This window comes from Achroia grisella, unplaced genomic scaffold (genome assembly GCF_030625045.1).
Source record: "Achroia grisella isolate CSIRO2021 unplaced genomic scaffold, CSIRO_AGI_Agris_v1 utg1086, whole genome shotgun sequence".
Lineage (NCBI taxonomy): Eukaryota > Metazoa > Arthropoda > Insecta > Lepidoptera > Pyralidae > Achroia > Achroia grisella.
In genome coordinates this window covers 3,629,330-3,647,451 of record NW_026712572.1, presented here as the reverse complement: position 1 = coordinate 3,647,451, position 18,122 = coordinate 3,629,330, and the positions used below count along the sequence as shown (strand labels likewise).

The window sequence follows — 18,122 nt, the reverse complement described above, 5'->3', positions numbered from 1 at the left end:
ATCATGGAGAACCATTCCCTTAGGGAGGAATGGATACTGCCGGACTCCTACCTGCTAAAAACCTGACGACTATTCCTCCTTGAATCATATCGCCCGGGCCATGGGAACGCAAAGCATTCGCCCAAGACCCCGGCATGGTTCCCATCGAAGGGACCTCCATCTAGGCGTGCAGGGAATAGTGTCTGCACGCCACCTCCAGACCCTAAAACCTCCCCGGCGAGCTTCGGATTGCCCTAACAATCCTCCACCCTAGGGTCAATTTTGGAGTCGATGCACACCTGATTTTACTCAAGTGTCCATCGACTCCCCCCCCCCGTGTGGCCCGTGCCGCGGCTCGGGCCTTAGGCGGGCGACACAAATTTGTGACGCCCACTCTATGGTCGGATTTCCGACCCGCCGCGGCACAATACCGACACTTCGGCGATGGCGCGGCGCAGCGTGCGGCCTTATGGCCGGGCTCGCTGCAGCGGAAACATATTCCGCTGCTGTCCTCCGTAGCGGTGCATCGCACTCCCACGTGTCCCGTAAGGAGGCAGCGATAGCACCGCTGGGGACGCGGGTCCAGCGACTGCACCCGCGCCATCACCCACCCTATCTTAAGCCGGCCGGCCTCGGCCAACTTCTTTGCGGCGGCCACAGGGCACCGCACCCACACGGATCCCGTTCCCTGGGTGTTGCGCCGGATCTCCCCGGTTTTCACCGAGGATTCCAGGCAACCCCCTCACGCATCACGGCTACGACCACGTCGGCCACCATTACCGAGTCGTCCAGATCTCCAATGCGCAGTTCGGCCGACTTCACTGGCCTGGAGACCCGGACGGTGTCCTCGGGCAGGACCTCCTCGATTTTGGCGGCCAACGCGTCTGCCGCCTCGCCTGTGTGCGTTCCGGGGATCTCCAGGATACGGGACCCGGTTCTCCCTACTTTGAACCTCAGGTCGGTGATACCGAGCTGGGCCAAGGAAATCTTGGCCTTCGCTTCGGTGAGCACCGACCTGTAGGTGACGCCCCTCTCCTCGGCTCCCGGCCTCATGGTTAACACCACTGCCGATGAGCGAGGGGGGCGTACTTTTACCTTCTTCCGCGCGGGTGCCTTCCGCTGCGGAGGTGCCTCTGTTGGGCCGCCGCGTGGCCCCTTCGACGGGCGCGCATTGGCAGGAGCCGTCTGGCTAGCGCCAGCGCCCTTGCGCTTCCCTCGCCGGACTACCGTCGACCAGCCCTCCCGGTTGGCTGAAGTCGACGGTTGCGGGTCTCCACCCCCGATGGGGTCCCCGCTCTGCGGGGTCCTATTGGCCGCTGGGCCGGATGATCCGGCAGCAGGCGAACTCTTGGCGGCTTTGGGTTGCCGCTTGCGCTTCGCCGAGATCCGCTCTTCCATCTCGGCGAAGCGGCCGTCCATAATCTCGCCTACTCGCCGGATAATCCGGTCTTCGGCTGTCTCCGATAGGGTGAGGGGCGTGGCACCTTCCGGTGCTTCCGCCGCCGTCCCCCCGATGGTAACTGGCGGGAGCTCGATGGCCGTCCTCGCCTCCTCCAAATCGCGCTGCGCCTGCAGCAGAGAGGCCTGAGTCTGAGCGTTGGTCTTCTTTAGCTCCTCAAGAAGCCTTCGACTCTCCCGGGCCTCCCGCTGCAGCTCCTCCCGTTCGGCCTTCAGCTGCGCAATTTCCTCAGCCAGGATGGCGGAGGAATGGGCCGTTTTGCGGAGCGCGTTTATTTCGCGCTTATCCGCCTTTGCCTCCTCAATTGCCCCGCTGGACATCAACCTGGCGTGGGCCAAGTCACTCCGCAGCCGATCGATCTCTTTACTGAGAGTCGCTACTTCGACGTTAGCCGACCTCTTTTTCAGGGTTTCGGACGCCGTCAAGATGTTAGCGATGGCGCCCTTTATGTCCCTTATTATGGTGCCCTTAAGGTTGCCGGAAACTTTTACCGCGGCAAGAACCTTAAGGGCACTGTCCGCAATAGTGGCGCCCAGTTCGTCGGCGCGCTGAACGTCAGTGCCAATTAGGCGGGAGGCAGCCGCCGGAGCGGAGACGGATCTGGAGGGACCGGCTTCAGACGCCGACACCTCTGTCTCCATTCGGGCGGCTGGCGCCCCCTTTCCTCTTCGTTTCGGGCTCGCGCCCTTTTTTGCCCTTGTTGTGGGCACCTCAATGAGTTCGACGTCGTCGTCGGAGTCCAGATCTTGTGGCCTCTCGACGACGCGCCTTTTACGCCTGTACCTCTTGGGCGACGTGCTCACCCTAAGGCTATGGCTATGGCCATCCTCGGATGTGACCGACAGCGAATTGAGGCAGTCCTCCGAAGCGGCCGACATAGCGGACCCCGTGCACTCGGAGTCCATGCCGGCCACCTCGATTTCGAACTCCTCAATTCCCTGCACGGCCTCGACACACCTCAACACATCCCTCTCCCACTCCTGCCTACGACTGTCCGCGTCCCCCCAGAGTACTTGGGACGGCCTCCCAACAATCCTCCACCCTAGGGTCAATTTGGAGTCGATGCACACCTGATTTTACTCAAGTGTCCATCGACTCCCCCCCACCTGTGGCCCGTGCCGCGGCTCGGGCCTTTGGCGGGCGACACAAATTTGTGACGCCCACTCTATGGTCGGACTTGCGACCCGCCGCGGCACAGTACCGACACTTCGGTGATGGCGCGGCGCAGCGTGCGGCCTTATGTCCGGGCTCGCTGCAGCGGAAGCAAATTCCGCTGCTGTCTTCCGCAGCGGTGCATCGCACTCCCACGTGGCCTGTAAGCAGGCAGCGATAGCACCGCTGAGGACGCGGATCCAACGACTGCACCCGCGCCATCACCCACCGATCTAGAGCCGGCCGGCCTCGGCCAACTTCTTTGCGGCGGCCACAGGGCACCGCACCCACACAGATCCCGTACCCTGGGTGTTGCGCCGGATTTCCCCGGTTTTCACCGAGGACTCCGGGCAACCCCCCTCACGCATCACGGCTACGACCACGTCGGCCACCATCACCGAGTCGTCCAGATCTCCGATCCGCAGTTCGGCCGACTTAACTGGCCTGGAGACCCGGACGTCCTCGGGCAGGACCTCCTCGATTTTGGCGGCCAACGCGTCTGCCGCCTCGCCTGTGTGCGTTCCGGGGATTTCCAGGATACGGGACCCGGTTCTCCCTACTTTGAACCTCAGGTCGGTGATACCGAGCTGGGCCAAGGAAATCTTGGCCTTCGCTTCGGTGAGCACCGACCTGTAGGTGACGCCTCTCTCCTCGGCTCCCGGCCTCATGGTGAGAACCACCGCCGATGACCGAGGAGGGCGTGCTTTCGCCTTCTTCTTCCGAGCGGGTGCGTTCCGCTGCGGTGCCGCTGTTTGGCCACCACGTGGCCCCTTCGCCGGGTGCGCATTGGCGGGAGCCGCCTGGCCTGCGCCAGCGCCTTTGCGCTTTCCACGCCGTACAACCGTCGACCATCCCTCCTTGTTTGCTGAGGTCGACGGTTGCGGGACTCCTCCCTCGCTGGGCTCCCCGACTTGCGGGACCCTATCGGTCGCTGCACCGGAAGATCCGGCAGCAGGCGTACTCTTGGCGGCCTTTTGTGGCCGCGTTCGCTTCGCCGAGATCCGCTCCTCCATCTCGGCGAAGCGGCTGTTCATGATCTCGCCTACTCGCCGGATAATCCGGTCTTCGGCGGCCTCCGATAGGGTCCGGGGCGTGGCACCTTCCGGCGCTTCCGCCATTGTCCCGGTGATCACCACGGGAGGCAATTCAGCGGCGGTTTTGGCCTCCTCCAGTTGCCGCAGCGCTTTGTGAAGGGCAGCACGGTCGAGAGCATTCGACTCCTTCAGCTCCTTCAGCTGTCGAACGCTATCGCGTGTCTGCCTCTCCCACCCTTCTCTTTCCGCCTTCAACGCGGCCAGCTCTTCGGCCAACGCGGCGGAAGACTGCGACGCCATCTGGAGCTGTCGGAACTTCTTCCTCTCCTCGACAGACTCCTTCAGCATCGCAGCCTTCATCTCCCTGACCTCGTCCAACTCCTCGCGGAGTTTCCGCACCTCCCGCCTGAGGGCTTCCTCCTCCGGGTTCGACGACCTTTGCCTCAGGGCACTCGACGCCGATCGGATGGTGTGGATGGCGCGGTTGATCTCACCAACGATGGTGCCCTTCAGGTTGCTGGACTTCCTCACTGCAGCAAGGACCTGAAGGGCACTATCTTCTACCTTGGCGCCTAGCTCGTCGGCGCCTAATGTTGCGTTCTCCTCCGAGTCTTTTCGGACGCGCGAAACGGACCTGGACGATTCGGGTCCAGAGGCCGAAACCCCTGTCTCCGATCGCGCCTCAGTCTTGGCCGTTCGCGCTCCCCTCTTGGCCGTTGGAGGGCCCCTGGCCCTGCTCCTCCGTGCAGCAGATGACAGCTGCACGTGGTCGGCTTCATCGTCATCGGAGTCGAGCTCCTCCTGACCTCTCTCCGCGATCCGCCTCTTTCGATGTTTTTTGGGGGGCGAGGTACTCCCTCTAGCCTCCCCAATGTTATCGTCGGATCGGAACGACATGGAGGACCCTGTACACTCCGAGTCCATGTCCGCCACATGTCGTTCAAGGGCCTCCAGGTAGTCGACGGCCCCATACTTCCGCATCAGCTCCCTCTGATACCTCTCCTCATCGCTGCCCGTGTCCCCCCCAGAGTACGTGGGACGGCCCACCCCCGGCGAATCCGGTGCGGTGGGGGAGGATTCTCCGGCCGCGGAGCGACCGGTACCTCCCTGGGGTAATATACTTTTGCGTTCAGCCATGATGTTTTGTTTTCCTTTTTACGGGTGTGGTCCCGACCTCCTGCCACCAACGACGAAGAAGAAAAAGAAAATAACCAAACAGACAGAAAAGACAAAAGACAGAAAAAGACAGATAAATAACCAAGACAAATAAAAAAAAAAAGCCAAATAAATTAAAACAAATAAAAAGAAGACAAAACAAACCAAAAACAGAAGAAGAAACGAACCAAAAATAAAAACGAAGAGAAAGTTGGGGGGGTTCGCCGGCTCCGGCAGCCTCGACTTTGTCGAGGCATGGGAACCGCGAACACGCCCAACCTGCCGGGCTACTGGCCGACATAGTAGCCGTATCCCGAAGGAACGACTACTATCCCGCCCGGGGCGTACCAGAACCAAACCATTGCTCGGCCACCGTTCCCCGCGGACGTATCCACGAGGATGGGGAAGCCTCCCAATGGCAGGCCCATACTAGGAGGTTGCCCGACCCACGCCCCAACCTAACCTAACCTAACCTAACCTAACCTAACCTAACCTAACCTAACCTAACCTAACCTAACCTAACCTTTTTTTTTTTTTTTTTTTTTTTTTTTTTTTTTTTTTTTTTTTTTTTTTTCACGTCAGGAAAATCCATCATGGAGAACCATTCCCTTAGGGAAGAATGGATACTGCCGGACTCCTACCTGCTAAAAACCTGACGACTGTTCCTCCTCGACATAATCGCCGTGGCCATGGGATACGCATAAGCATTCACCAAGACCACCGGCATGGTTCCCATCGAAGGGACCTCCATCTAGGCGTGCAGGGAACAGTCTCTGCACGCCACCTCCAGACCCTAATGCCTCCCCGGTGAGCTTCGGATTGCCCTAACAATCCTCCACCCTAGGGTCAGTTTTGGAGTCGATGCACACCTGATTTTACTCAAGTGTCCATCGACTCCCCCCCCCCGCGTGTGGCCCGTGCCGCGGCTCGGGCCTTAGGCGGGCGACACAAATTTGTGACGCCCACTCTATGGTCGGATTTCCGACCCGCCGCGGCACAATACCGACACTTCGGCGATGGCGCGGCGCAGCGCGCGGCCTTATGGCCGGGCTCGCTGCAGCGGAAACAAATTCCGCTGCTGTCCTCCGTAGCGGTGCATCGCACTCCCACGTGTCCCGTAAGGAGGCAGCGATAGCACCGCTGGGGACGCGGGTCCAGCGACTGCACCCGCGCCATCACCCACCCTATCTTAAGCCGGCCGGCCTCGGCCAACTTCTTTGCGGCGGCCACAGGGCACCGCACCCACACGGATCCCGTTCCCTGGGTGTTGCGCCGGATCTCCCCGGTTTTCACCGAGGATTCCAGGCAACCCCCCTCACGCATCACGGCTACGACCACGTCGGCCACCATTACCGAGTCGTCCAGATCTCCAATGCGCAGTTCGGCCGACTTCACTGGCCTGGAGACCCGGACGGTGTCCTCGGGCAGGACCTCCTCGATTTTGGCGGCCAACGCGTCTGCCGCCTCGCCTGTGTGCGTTCCGGGGATCTCCAGGATACGGGACCCGGTTCTCCCTACTTTGAACCTCAGGTCGGTGATACCGAGCTGGGCCAAGGAAATCTTGGCCTTCGCTTCGGTGAGCACCGACCTGTAGGTGACGCCCCTCTCCTCGGCTCCCGGCCTCATGGTTAACACCACTGCCGATGAGCGAGGGGGGCGTGCTTTAACCTTCCGCGCGGATGCCTTCCGCTGCGGGGGTGCCTCTGTTTGGCCGCCGCGTGGCCCCTTCGGTGGACGCGCATTGGCGGGAGCCGTCCGGCTTGCGCCAGCGCCCTTGCGCTTCCCGCGCCGTACCACCGTCGACCATCCCTCCTGGTTGGCTGAGGTCGACGGCTGCGGGTCTCCTCCCCCGCTGGGCTTCCCAGTCTGTGGGACCCTATCGGTCGCCGGCCCGGACGATCCGGGAGCAGGCGCACTCTTGGCGGCCTTTGGTGGCCGCTGACGCTTCGCCGAGATCCTCTCCTCCATCTCGGCGAAGCGGGCGTTCATCATCTCGCCTACTCGCCGGATCATCCGGTCTTCGGCGTCTTCCGATAGGGTCCGGGGTGCGGCACCTTCCGGGGCTTCCACTGTCGTTCCCGTGATGGTCACGGCGGGGAGCTCAATGGCGTTCCTCGCCTCCTCCAGCTCAACCTGGACCTTCCGCAGGGTGGCACGATCGAGAGCATTGGCCTTCTTTAGCTCCTCTAGAAGCCGCCTGCTCTCCTGCGCCTCCCGCTTCAGGACCTCATTCTCAGCTTTGAGCTGAGCTACCTCCTCGGCCAGGTTGGTGGAGGAGCGTGCCGCTTTGCGAAGGGCAAGGATCTCCTTCTTGTCGGCCAACGCCTCGTCCAGTGCTCCCGCGGACATCTCCTTCGCGTGCGCAAGGTCGTTCCTCAGCCGCTCATTCTCCCTACTGAGAGTCGCGACTTCGGAATCGACCGTCCTTCCCTTTAGGACCTCCGACGCCGACCGAATACTGGCGATGGAGTCCTTTATCGCCTTGACGATAGTGCCCTTCAGGTTACCGGACACCCTCACTGCGGAAAGAACCTGAAGGGCACTCTCCTCAATCGATGCGCCTAGCTCTTCGGCGCCCATGTCCTCGGCATACCGCACCTCTCCGCCGAATGTTCCACGGGCGGCAGTCGCCGGAACGGAGACGGATCTGGAGGGGCCGGCGTCAGACGCCGAGCCCTCTGTCTCCATTCGGGCGGTTCTCGCCCCTTTCCCTCTCTGTGACGGGCTCATGGCCCGTTCTGTCCTAGTGGACACCTCCACCAGATCGACGTCGTCGTCGGAGTCCAGATCTTGCGGCCTCTCGACGACGCGCTCTTTCTGCGGTACCTTTTGGGTGAGGTGCTCACCCTCAAGCACTGCTCCTCCGATCCCAGTGACAACGAGGACCCCGTAAACTCGGAGTCCATGTTGGCCACGTGAACCTCGTAGTCCGATATGTCCGCCACGGTCTGACATATCGCCTTCACCTGCTCTTCCCACTCCCTCCTGCGACTGAGCGTGTCCCCCCCAGAAGACGCGGGACAGTCCACCCCCAGCAGATCTGGTGCGGTGGAGGAGGATTCTCCGGCCGCGGAGCGACCGGTACCTCCCTGGGGTACTTTCTTTTTACGTTCAGCCATTACCATGATATTCCTTTTTACGGGTGTGGTCCCGAACTCCCGCCGACGACGAAACCGAAATAGAAAAACAAAACCAAAAGACAGAAAGACAAAAAGACAGACAAAGACAGATAAAAACCAAAGACAAACTAAAACCCAAAATAAATTAAAACAACAAAAAGAAGTAAAAACCGAAACAAAACAAAGAAGAAGAAACAAACAAAAAGAAGACTAAAACAAGAAGTTGGGCGGGTTCCTGACTCCGGGATCCTCGACTTTTGTCGAGGCATAGGAATCCTAAACCCGCCCAACCTGCCGGGCTACTGGCCGACATAGTAGCCGTATCCCGAAGGAACAACTACTATCCCGCCCGGGGCGTACCAGAACCAAACCATTGCTCGGCCACCGTTCCCCGCGGACGTATCCACGAGGATGGGGAAGCCTCCCAATGGCAGGCCCATACTAGGAGGTTGCCCGACCCACGCCCCAACCTAACCTAACCTAACCTAACCTAACCTAACCCGTCTACCAGGCGGAACTCCTGGCTCTGAGCAGGGCGGTTGGGATAGCATCGGAACATCCTGCCACCACGATCGGCATCCTCAGCGACTCCAGAGCCGCATTGCAAACAGTTGCAAATCCTAAAGCCTCCCACCCCTTAGCGGAAGAATTTAGAACACAGCACACAAAGTGTAAGCAAAAAGGAAAAACAATAAAGATCTACTGGATAAAGGCACATGCGGGGTGGGAAGGAAACGAGAGGGCGGACCATCTCGCCAAGGAAGCGGCCCTGAAGTCGAAGAGGAGGTCAGACTACGACTGGTGTCCTCTCATTCGCCAAACGTCTGATCCGGGATCGGACGATTGCCGAATGGGATAGGCGGTACCAGTCTGGCGAGACTGCTTCCGTAACGAAACTCTTCTTCCCGAGCGCGGCCGATGCGTACAGGGTCGTCGGCAAAATCACCGCAGACAAATACATCACCCAGCTGTTCACGGGACACGGCGGATTCCTAATTTGCACCGATTTCGGTGCCGCGAGAATCCGTCGTGCCCATGTGACCAGCACACACCCGAAACACTATTACACATTATATCACAATGCCCTCGCTTTGGAAGGAAAAGAATGGATCTAGAAATAGAAATAGAAACGGAAATAAAGTCAGAAAATTTCAAGGAAATTATAAAGAAAAAAGAAAATAGAGAAAAATTTTTAAAGTACGCTACAGAAGTGATAACCAAGGTAATAAATATAAACAGTGATAAGTAAAGCTGTATCTAGGTGTATAGTGGATATACAGTCATAGATAAGCAATAGATATAAGTAATAAAAAGAATAATAGTAGTAGTAAGAATGTATTAGATATGTAAGAAACATAAATAGGTTAAAAACAATAGTATGTAAACAAAAATAAAATAGATACCCTTTAGTAATGTAAATCCCTAATTAAGTTCTCTCTAGGTTTAAGTGTAGCAAATAAGAAAGTTATGTGTCCAATAAAAAACAATGTAAAAAACCTGGAATTTCACATCCGGGCTTAAGTGTGTTCCTTGGCTGTACCCCCTAGCATAAGACCCTAGCTAGACGACGGCCCACCCTGTTGTAAACAGCGGTGGGGAGGTAGGCCCCAAAACCTAACCTAACCTAACCTAAAACCTAACCTAACCTAACCTAACCTTTTTTTTTTTTTTTTTTTTTTTTTTTTTTTCCGTCAGGAAAATCCATCATGGAGAACCATTCCCTTAGGGAAGAATGGATACTGCCGGACTCCTACCTGCTAAAAACCTGACGACTGTTCCTCCTCGACATAATCGCCGTGGCCATGGGATACGCAAAGCATTCACCAAGACCACCGGCATGGTTCCCATCGAAGGGACCTTTCCATCTAGGCGTGCAGGGAACAGTCTCTGCACGCCACCTCCAGACCCTAATGCCTCCCCGGTGAGCTTCGGATTGCCCTAACAATCCTCCACCCTAGGGTCAAATATGGAGTCGATGCCCACCTGATTTTACTCAGGTGTCCATCGACTCCCCCCCCCCCCCTGTGGCCTGCGCCGCGGCGCGGGCCTTAGGCGGGCGACACTGCTTCGTGACGCCCACTCTATGGTCGGACTTGCGACCCGCCGCGGCACAGTACCGACAGTTCGGTGATGGCGCGGCGCACCGTGCGGCCTTGTGGCCGGGCTCGCTGCAGCGGAAACATATTCCGCTGCTATCTTGCTCGGCGGTGCATCGCAGGCCCACATGCCCTGTGAGCAAGCAGCGATAGCACCGCTGCGGCCTCGGGTCCAAGGACTGCACCCGCGCCACCATCCACCCTATCCTCAGTCGGCCGGCCTCGACCAACTTCTTCGCGGCGACCACCGGACACCGCACCCAGATGGAGCCCGTACCCTGCGCGTTGCGTCGGATCTCCCCGGTTTTCACCGCGGATTCCCGGCACTCCCCTTCGCGTATGACTGCGACCACTACATCGGCTACCGACACCGAGTCGTCCAGGTCAACGATCCGGAGCTCAGCCGACTTGACTGGTCTCGTGACCCGGACGTCCTCGTGCAGGACCTCCTCAATTTTGGCAGCCAATGCGTCCGCTGCCTCGCCTGTGTTGGTGCCGGGAATCTCTAAGATACGGGCCCCGGTCCTTCCGACTCTGAACCTCAGGTCGGTGATACCGAGCGGGACCAAAGATATTTTGGCCTTCGCCTCGGTGAGCACCGACCTGTAGGTGACGCCCCTCGCCTCGGCTCCCGGCGTCATGGTCAGGACCACTGCCGATGACCGAGGGGGGCGTGCTTTCACCTTCCTCCTCTTCTTGGACCTCTGCGGTTCCTCTGCGGTTTGGCCGCCGCGTGGCCCCTTCGCAGGCTGCGTTTTGGCGGGAGCTGCCTGGCTTGCGCCAGCGCCTTTCCGCTTCCCGCGTCGCACAACCGTCGACCAGCCCTCCGCATTTGTTGCCGAGGTTGACGGCTGTGGGGCGCGTCCGCCACTGGGCTCCCGTTGCGGGGCCCTGTTAGTCCCTGGACCGGATGATCCGGCAGTAGGCACACTTTTGACCTTTGGAGGCCGTCTCCCCTTCGCCGAGATCCGCTCTTCCATCTCGGCGAAGCGGCTCTCCATCATTTCGCCTACTCGCCGGATAATCCGGTCTTCGGCATCCTCTCTTAGGACCCGGGGCGGGGTACCTCCCGGCGCAGCCGCCGCCGTTCCGCCAACTACGACTGCAGGGAGCTCAGCCGCAGTCTTCAGCCTCTCCACCTCCTGCAAGGCCTTCTGAAGGGCGCGTCGGTCTAGAGCGTTCAGTTGCTTCAACTCCTCCAGCTTCTGAACGCTCTCCCGCGTTTGCCGTTCCCACCCCTCTCTCTCTGCCTTTAGGGCTGCCAGCTCATCAGCCAGCGCGGCAGAAGATTGCGACGCCATGCGTAGCTCCCGGAATTTCTTCCGCTCCTCCACGGCCTCTTTTAACATGGCCCTCTTCATCTCCTGTACGGTGTGGAGCTCTGCGCGCAGTTTTTGGACCTCTCTCCTGAGGGAGTCCTCTTCGGAGTTGGGGCCCGATCTTGCCTTTAGAACGTCCGCCGCCGAACAGATCGCATAGACTGCGCTCTTTATCTCCCTGACAATAGTGCCCTTCAGGTTCCTCGATTTCTTCACTGCTTCGAGTACCTGACGGGCACTATTCCCAACTTTGGTCCCAAGCTCGTCGGAACCCAGCATGTGGTCATCCTCGGTCGCTCTTATGGCTGCAAGAGCCCCAGACCCGGAGGACTCGGCTTCGGCTTCGGATGCTGAAACCTCTGTCTCCATACGCGATCCGGGTGTGGCCGTTCGCATTCCTCCTCTGACTCGACCAGTTCTAGACCCAGCCGAGGAAACCTCGACCAGGTCGACCTCGTCGTCATCGTCGGAGTCTAGCTCCCGACGCTTCTCCACAATTCGCCTTTTCCTGTGTTTCTTGGGCGGCGAGGTACTCCCTCTCGCCAGCCCAAGGCTGTCTTCGGACCTTATAGACAGCGAGGATCCAGTCCGCTCGGAGTCCAGTTGTGCCTCCATCTCTATCGCCTTGAGCGCCTCTAGTTCTTCGTAGGCCTCAACACGTCTCGTCATCATCTCCCTATACTGCTCTTGAATGCTGGTCGTGTCCCCCCCCGAAGACGTGGGACAGCCCACCCCCGGCAAATCCGGTGCGGTGGAGGAGGATTCTCCGGTCGCTGAACGACCGGTACCTCCCTGGGGTAATTCCTTTTTGCGATCAGACATTTTCATTGCTATCCTTTTTACGGGTGTGGTCCCGAACTCCCGCCAACGACGACGAAAAGGAAAGAGAAAAATAAACCAAAAGACAGAAAGACAAAAGATAGAAACAGACAGAGAATAACCAAAACAAATAAACACCAAAATAATTGAAATAAAACAAAAAGAAGACGAAACAAACCGAAAACAAAAGAAGAAACGAACCAAAAATAAAAACGAAGAAAAGTTGGGGGGGTTCGCCGGCTCCGGCAGCCTCGACTTTGTCGAGGCATGGGAACCGCGAACACGCCCAACCCGCCGGGCTACTGGCCAGTGCTCGGCCACCGTTCCCCGCGGACGTATCCACGAGGATGGGGAAGCCTCCCAATGGCAGGCCCATACTAGGAGGTTGCCCGACCACACGCCCCAACCTAACCTAACCTAACCTAACCTAACCTAACCTAACCTAACCTAACCTAACCTAACCCTAACCTAACCTAAACCTAACCTAAACCTAAACCTAAACCTAAACCTAAACCTAAACCTAAACCTAAACCTAAACCTAAACCTAAACCTAAACCTAAACCTAAACCTAAACCTAAACCTAAACCTAAACCTAAACCTAAACCTAAACCTAAACCTAAACCTAAACCTAAACCTAAACCTAAACCTAAACCTAAACCTAAAAACCTAAACCTAAACCTAAACCTAAACCTAAACCTAAACCTAAACCTAAACCTAAACCTAAACCTAAACCTAAACCTAAACCTAAACCTAAACCTAAACCTAAACCTAAACCTAAACCTAAACCTAAACCTAAACCTAAACCTAAACCTAAACCTAAACCTAAACCTAAACCTAAACCTAAACCTAAACCTAAACCTAAACCTAAACCTAAACCTAAACCTAAACCTAAACCTAAACCTAAACCTAAACCTAAACCTAAACCTAAACCTAAACCTAAACCTAAACCTAAACCTAAACCTAAACCTAAACCTAAACCTAAACCTAAACCTAAACCTAAACCTAAACCTAAACCTAAACCTAAACCTAAACCTAAACCTAAACCTAAACCTAAACCTAAACCTAAACCTAAACCTAAACCTAAACCTAAACCTAAACCTAAACCTAAACCTAAACCTAAACCTAAAAACCTAAACCTAAACCTAAACCTAAACCTAAACCTAAACCTAAACCTAAACCTAAACCTAAACCTAAACCTAAACCTAAACCTAAACCTAAACCTAAACCTAAACCTAAACCTAAACCTAAACCTAAACCTAAACCTAAACCTAAACCTAAACCTAAACCTAAACCTAAACCTAAACCTAAACCTAAACCTAAACCTAAACCTAAACCTAAACCTAAACCTAAACCTAAACCTAAACCTAAACCTAAACCTAAACCTAAACCTAAACCTAAACCTAAACCTAAACCTAAACCTAAACCTAAACCTAAACCTAAACCTAAACCTAAACCTAAACCTAAACCTAAACCTAAACCTAAACCTAAACCTAAACCTAAACCTAAACCTAAACCTAAACCTAAACCTAAACCTAAACCTAAACCTAAACCTAAACCTAAACCTAAACCTAAACCTAAACCTAAACCTAAACCTAAACCTAAACCTAAACCTAAACCTAAACCTAAAAACCTAAACCTAAACCTAAACCTAAACCTAAACCTAAACCTAAACCTAAACCTAAACCTAAACCTAAACCTAAACCTAAACCTAAACCTAAACCTAAACCTAAACCTAAACCTAAACCTAAACCTAAACCTAAACCTAAACCTAAACCTAAACCTAAACCTAAACCTAAACCTAAACCTAAACCTAAACCTAAACCTAAACCTAAACCTAAACCTAAACCTAAACCTAAACCTAAACCTAAACCTAAACCTAAACCTAAACCTAAACCTAAACCTAAACCTAAACCTAAACCTAAACCTAAACCTAAACCTAAACCTAAACCTAAACCTAAACCTAAACCTAAACCTAAACCTAAACCTAAACCTAAACCTAAACCTAAACCTAAACCTAAACCTAAACCTAAACCTAAACCTAAACCTAAACCTAAACCTAAACCTAAACCTAAACCTAAACCTAAACCTAAACCTAAACCTAAACCTAAACCTAAACCTAAACCTAAACCTAAACCTAAACCTAAACCTAAACCTAAACCTAAACCTAAACCTAAACCTAAACCTAAACCTAAACCTAAACCTAAACCTAAACCTAAACCTAAACCTAAACCTAAACCTAAACCTAAACCTAAACCTAAACCTAAACCTAAACCTAAACCTAAACCTAAACCTAAACCTAAACCTAAACCTAAACCTAAACCTAAACCTAAACCTAAACCTAAACCTAAACCTAAACCTAAACCTAAACCTAAACCTAAACCTAAACCTAAACCTAAACCTAAACCTAAACCTAAACCTAAACCTAAACCTAAACCTAAACCTAAACCTAAACCTAAACCTAAACCTAAACCTAAACCTAAACCTAAACCTAAACCTAAACCTAAACCTAAACCTAAACCTAAACCTAAACCTAAACCTAAACCTAAACCTAAACCTAAACCTAAACCTAAACCTAAACCTAAACCTAAACCTAAACCTAAACCTAAACCTAAACCTAAACCTAAACCTAAACCTAAACCTAAACCTAAACCTAAACCTAAACCTAAACCTAAACCTAAACCTAAACCTAAACCTAAACCTAAACCTAAACCTAAACCTAAACCTAAACCTAAACCTAAACCTAAACCTAAACCTAAACCTAAACCTAAACCTAAACCTAAACCTAAACCTAAACCTAAACCTAAACCTAAACCTAAACCTAAACCTAAACCTAAACCTAAACCTAAACCTAAACCTAAACCTAAACCTAAACCTAAACCTAAACCTAAACCTAAACCTAAACCTAAACCTAAACCTAAACCTAAACCTAAACCTAAACCTAAACCTAAACCTAAACCTAAACCTAAACCTAAACCTAAACCTAAACCTAAACCTAAACCTAAACCTAAACCTAAACCTAAACTAACCTAACCTAAACCTAAACCTAAACCTAAACCTAAACCTAAACCTAAACCTAAACCTAAACCTAAACCTAAACCTAAACCTAAACCTAAACCTAAACCTAAACCTAAACCTAAACCTAAACCTAAACCTAAACCTAAACCTAAACCTAAACCTAAACCTAAACCTAAACCTAAACCTAAACCTAAACCTAAACCTAAACCTAAACCTAAACCTAAACCTAAACCTAAACCTAAACCTAAACCTAAACCTAAACCTAAACCTAAACCTAAACCTAAACCTAAACCTAAACCTAAACCTAAACCTAAACCTAAACCTAAACCTAAACCTAAACCTAAACCTAAACCTAAACCTAAACCTAAACCTAAACCTAAACCTAAACCTAAACCTAAACCTAAACCTAAACCTAAACCTAAACCTAAACCTAAACCTAAACCTAAACCTAAACCTAAACCTAAACCTAAACCTAAACCTAAACCTAAACCTAAACCTAAACCTAAACCTAAACCTAAACCTAAACCTAAACCTAAACCTAAACCTAAACCTAAACCTAAACCTAAACCTAAACCTAAACCTAAACCTAAACCTAAACCTAAACCTAAACCTAAACCTAAACCTAAACCTAAACCTAAACCTAAACCTAAACCTAAACCTAAACCTAAACCTAAACCTAAACCTAAACCTAAACCTAAACCTAAACCTAAACCTAAACCTAAACCTAAACCTAAACCTAAACCTAAACCTAAACCTAAACCTAAACCTAAACCTAAACCTAAACCTAAACCTAAACCTAAACCTAAACCTAAACCTAAACCTAAACCTAAACCTAAACCTAAACCTAAACCTAAACCTAAACCGTAGGTATTTCCAATTGCTCCATTGAGGATATTGATTGTCCAAAACGAAACTATATCGACGTGTACATTTACCTTACTTGCCATCTGTTGTGCAATAGTGGAACTAATTAATACGGTTGTAGATTAGTTCATTTGTTAGTAATAGTTCTAATATAGATATTACTATAAATTACAATGTATAGTCTATGCATGTTTCCCGTGTTTTTGTTTTTGTACAAAACAAAATTAATTTAATTAAGTTACTAATATGTAACAGTATTTGTAAATTAAATTGTCACGATAAAGGACATGATTGAACATTTCAATTCTTCCATTATAAATATTAGCATCGTAAGAATATTTAAATGTCGGTAAACATAATATGATGTTAGTATGCTGTACAGATATTTACATTGTCTTATACTAGATATGTCTTATATATATAAATATATAGATTTCGAGTCGACAACATATATCCGCAAAATTCGGATTATGGAGTATTTCGGTAAATTGACACTGAACAAAACTGAAACAAACTTCACTAGCTAACGTTCCATAGCTCATAGATACGCCTCGCCAATCTACACATCGCGTTCGTTCACGAAAAAAAAAAAAAAAAAACTTCCTTGTTCATCTATTTATTTTTATTTTGCTGATGTCTCAAATATTGAGAGAATAATTTTTCTTATTATTTTAGTTTTTGTTTTCAGTGGTGCATAGCGAAGTTGTCCTCAATTCTTGAGTTTCCGTAGTCATCTTATTAAGTGTCTTCAGAAGAGTTTATTATAATTTCCGTTTCTTTAGCCATACTTTTCGTGTATATGTATATATTTTTTTTATTATAATTATAATATATAAATAATAATGATAATTTTTAAATTATCTATTTAATTATTCGCAATCTGTAATTCTGTTTGTAATCTCGTGATTTCTTCCTTCAACTCCATAAAGCGCAATTTCTCTTTCGGTAGTGGTATCGTCTCTCAAACTATATGACGTTTTTTTTTCATTTATTGAGTGCAGGTCGCTTATTGTTGATGTCGTTAAATCAGGTAAAGATGAAGGTTCCTTTTTATTTCTAAAAGTTAGATATTCGTCATTTTCATGTATACTTTAAAAAAAAAAAAATTCGTCCACTTCTAAGTCTTCAAAAGAACTGTCTGGAGACAGAGCAAATAGCAAAATTAATGTACATTTTTTCTTAATTTCCGATGACATAAGATAATAACATTTTTTCTCTAACACTTGTGCATTCCAAGGGAAAGAATTTCCCACAGTCGGCGCATATTATATAACTTTTATTCACCTCCATACTGCATTTGTCGCACTTTAGTGACATTTTGCAAATAAGGACAAAAAAAAAAAACATACCAATTTAGTCACGACAGAGGCCAGTAATTTCTATTAATCAGCGCCCTCTAGTAGATTTTGGTGTAATGTTTAGTGATTCTTCAATGATCTAGTGTCTAATTCTTGGGTTGATATAGTTGTCACTGTTGTAATCTCACTATTCGCTCATAGATGGCAGTATACATGTAAATTTAAATTTCAAAGGTTCCGGCAAAATACGTTATAATAGAATATCAGAAGAATATCAGTATTTAGACAGATTTGATTACTTTGAAATTATTTTGTTTATTATACAATGTTATATGAAAATTTGCTGTATTAAGCATGAAGTTCCAGTTGTTTTTAGTTGATAAGGAAAGTTCGACTTATCTGTATTGTTTTGGTCGCAGATATATTATAATCCTTTTGGTAGAACTGTCACAACACAATCATAGGTAACTTTCTTAAATTTTTGATACATTTATTGAACATAGAGATTTATGATTTTTAATTAATTTATATACACAGAGCTGGTTTGATAGGGACGGCAGCATCATCTCAACTCCAGTAATTTAAAATAATCTTTGAGTTTACATTTGAAACGTGCGAATACGACGAGCCAGCCATCAATGCGCTCGACCATATTTTAGGGAGCCTAATGACTCGCCCCATAATGCCGCCATATGTCTGGACATTTTAGTGAGCATGTCTACGCAATTCACGTCATAACTACTAAAAAAAAAAAAATCATCATTAGGAATAACTGTGGTAGCATGGAACCTCACTGGTTTATAATATTTTTAC

At 50.7% G+C, this 18,122-nt stretch overlaps 2 protein-coding genes across 2 annotated transcripts; both read right to left on the bottom strand.

The window, feature by feature from the left end:
• Positions 1-2,823: 2,823 nt before the first annotated feature.
• LOC131843069 (uncharacterized) lies at positions 2,824-4,761 on the bottom strand. The gene has a single exon (XM_059191668.1). It carries the CDS (start codon positions 4,759-4,761, stop codon positions 2,824-2,826), a length of 1,938 nt encoding a protein of 645 aa, XP_059047651.1.
• Positions 4,762-8,402: 3,641 nt separating this feature from the next.
• LOC131843060 (uncharacterized) lies at positions 8,403-12,135 on the bottom strand. The gene is made up of 3 exons (XM_059191657.1): positions 10,123-12,135; positions 8,765-8,866; positions 8,403-8,534 (listed from the first exon to the last, which is right to left on the bottom strand). The coding sequence occupies exons 1-3, from the start codon at positions 12,133-12,135 to the stop codon at positions 8,403-8,405; spliced, it is 2,247 nt and encodes a 748-aa protein (XP_059047640.1).
• Positions 12,136-18,122: the final 5,987 nt, after the last annotated feature.

What these genes read in the sequence shown, in the direction of transcription:
- LOC131843069 (XM_059191668.1), bottom strand. Translation starts at nt 4,761, where the DNA reads ATGGCTGAACGCAAAAGTATATTACCCCAGGGAGGTACCGGTCGCTCC.
- LOC131843060 (XM_059191657.1), bottom strand. Translation starts at nt 12,135, where the DNA reads ATGTCTGATCGCAAAAAGGAATTACCCCAGGGAGGTACCGGTCGTTCA. An exon ending in GCTGCTTGCTCACAGGGCAT is followed by an intron (nt 8,867 to 10,122) that starts GTGGGCCTGCGA and finishes TCCCGTGAACAG; the next exon opens with CTGGGTGATGTATTTGTCTG. An exon ending in GAAGCAGTCTCGCCAGACTG is followed by an intron (nt 8,535 to 8,764) that starts GTACCGCCTATC and finishes TCTTCCGCTAAG; the next exon opens with GGGTGGGAGGCTTTAGGATT.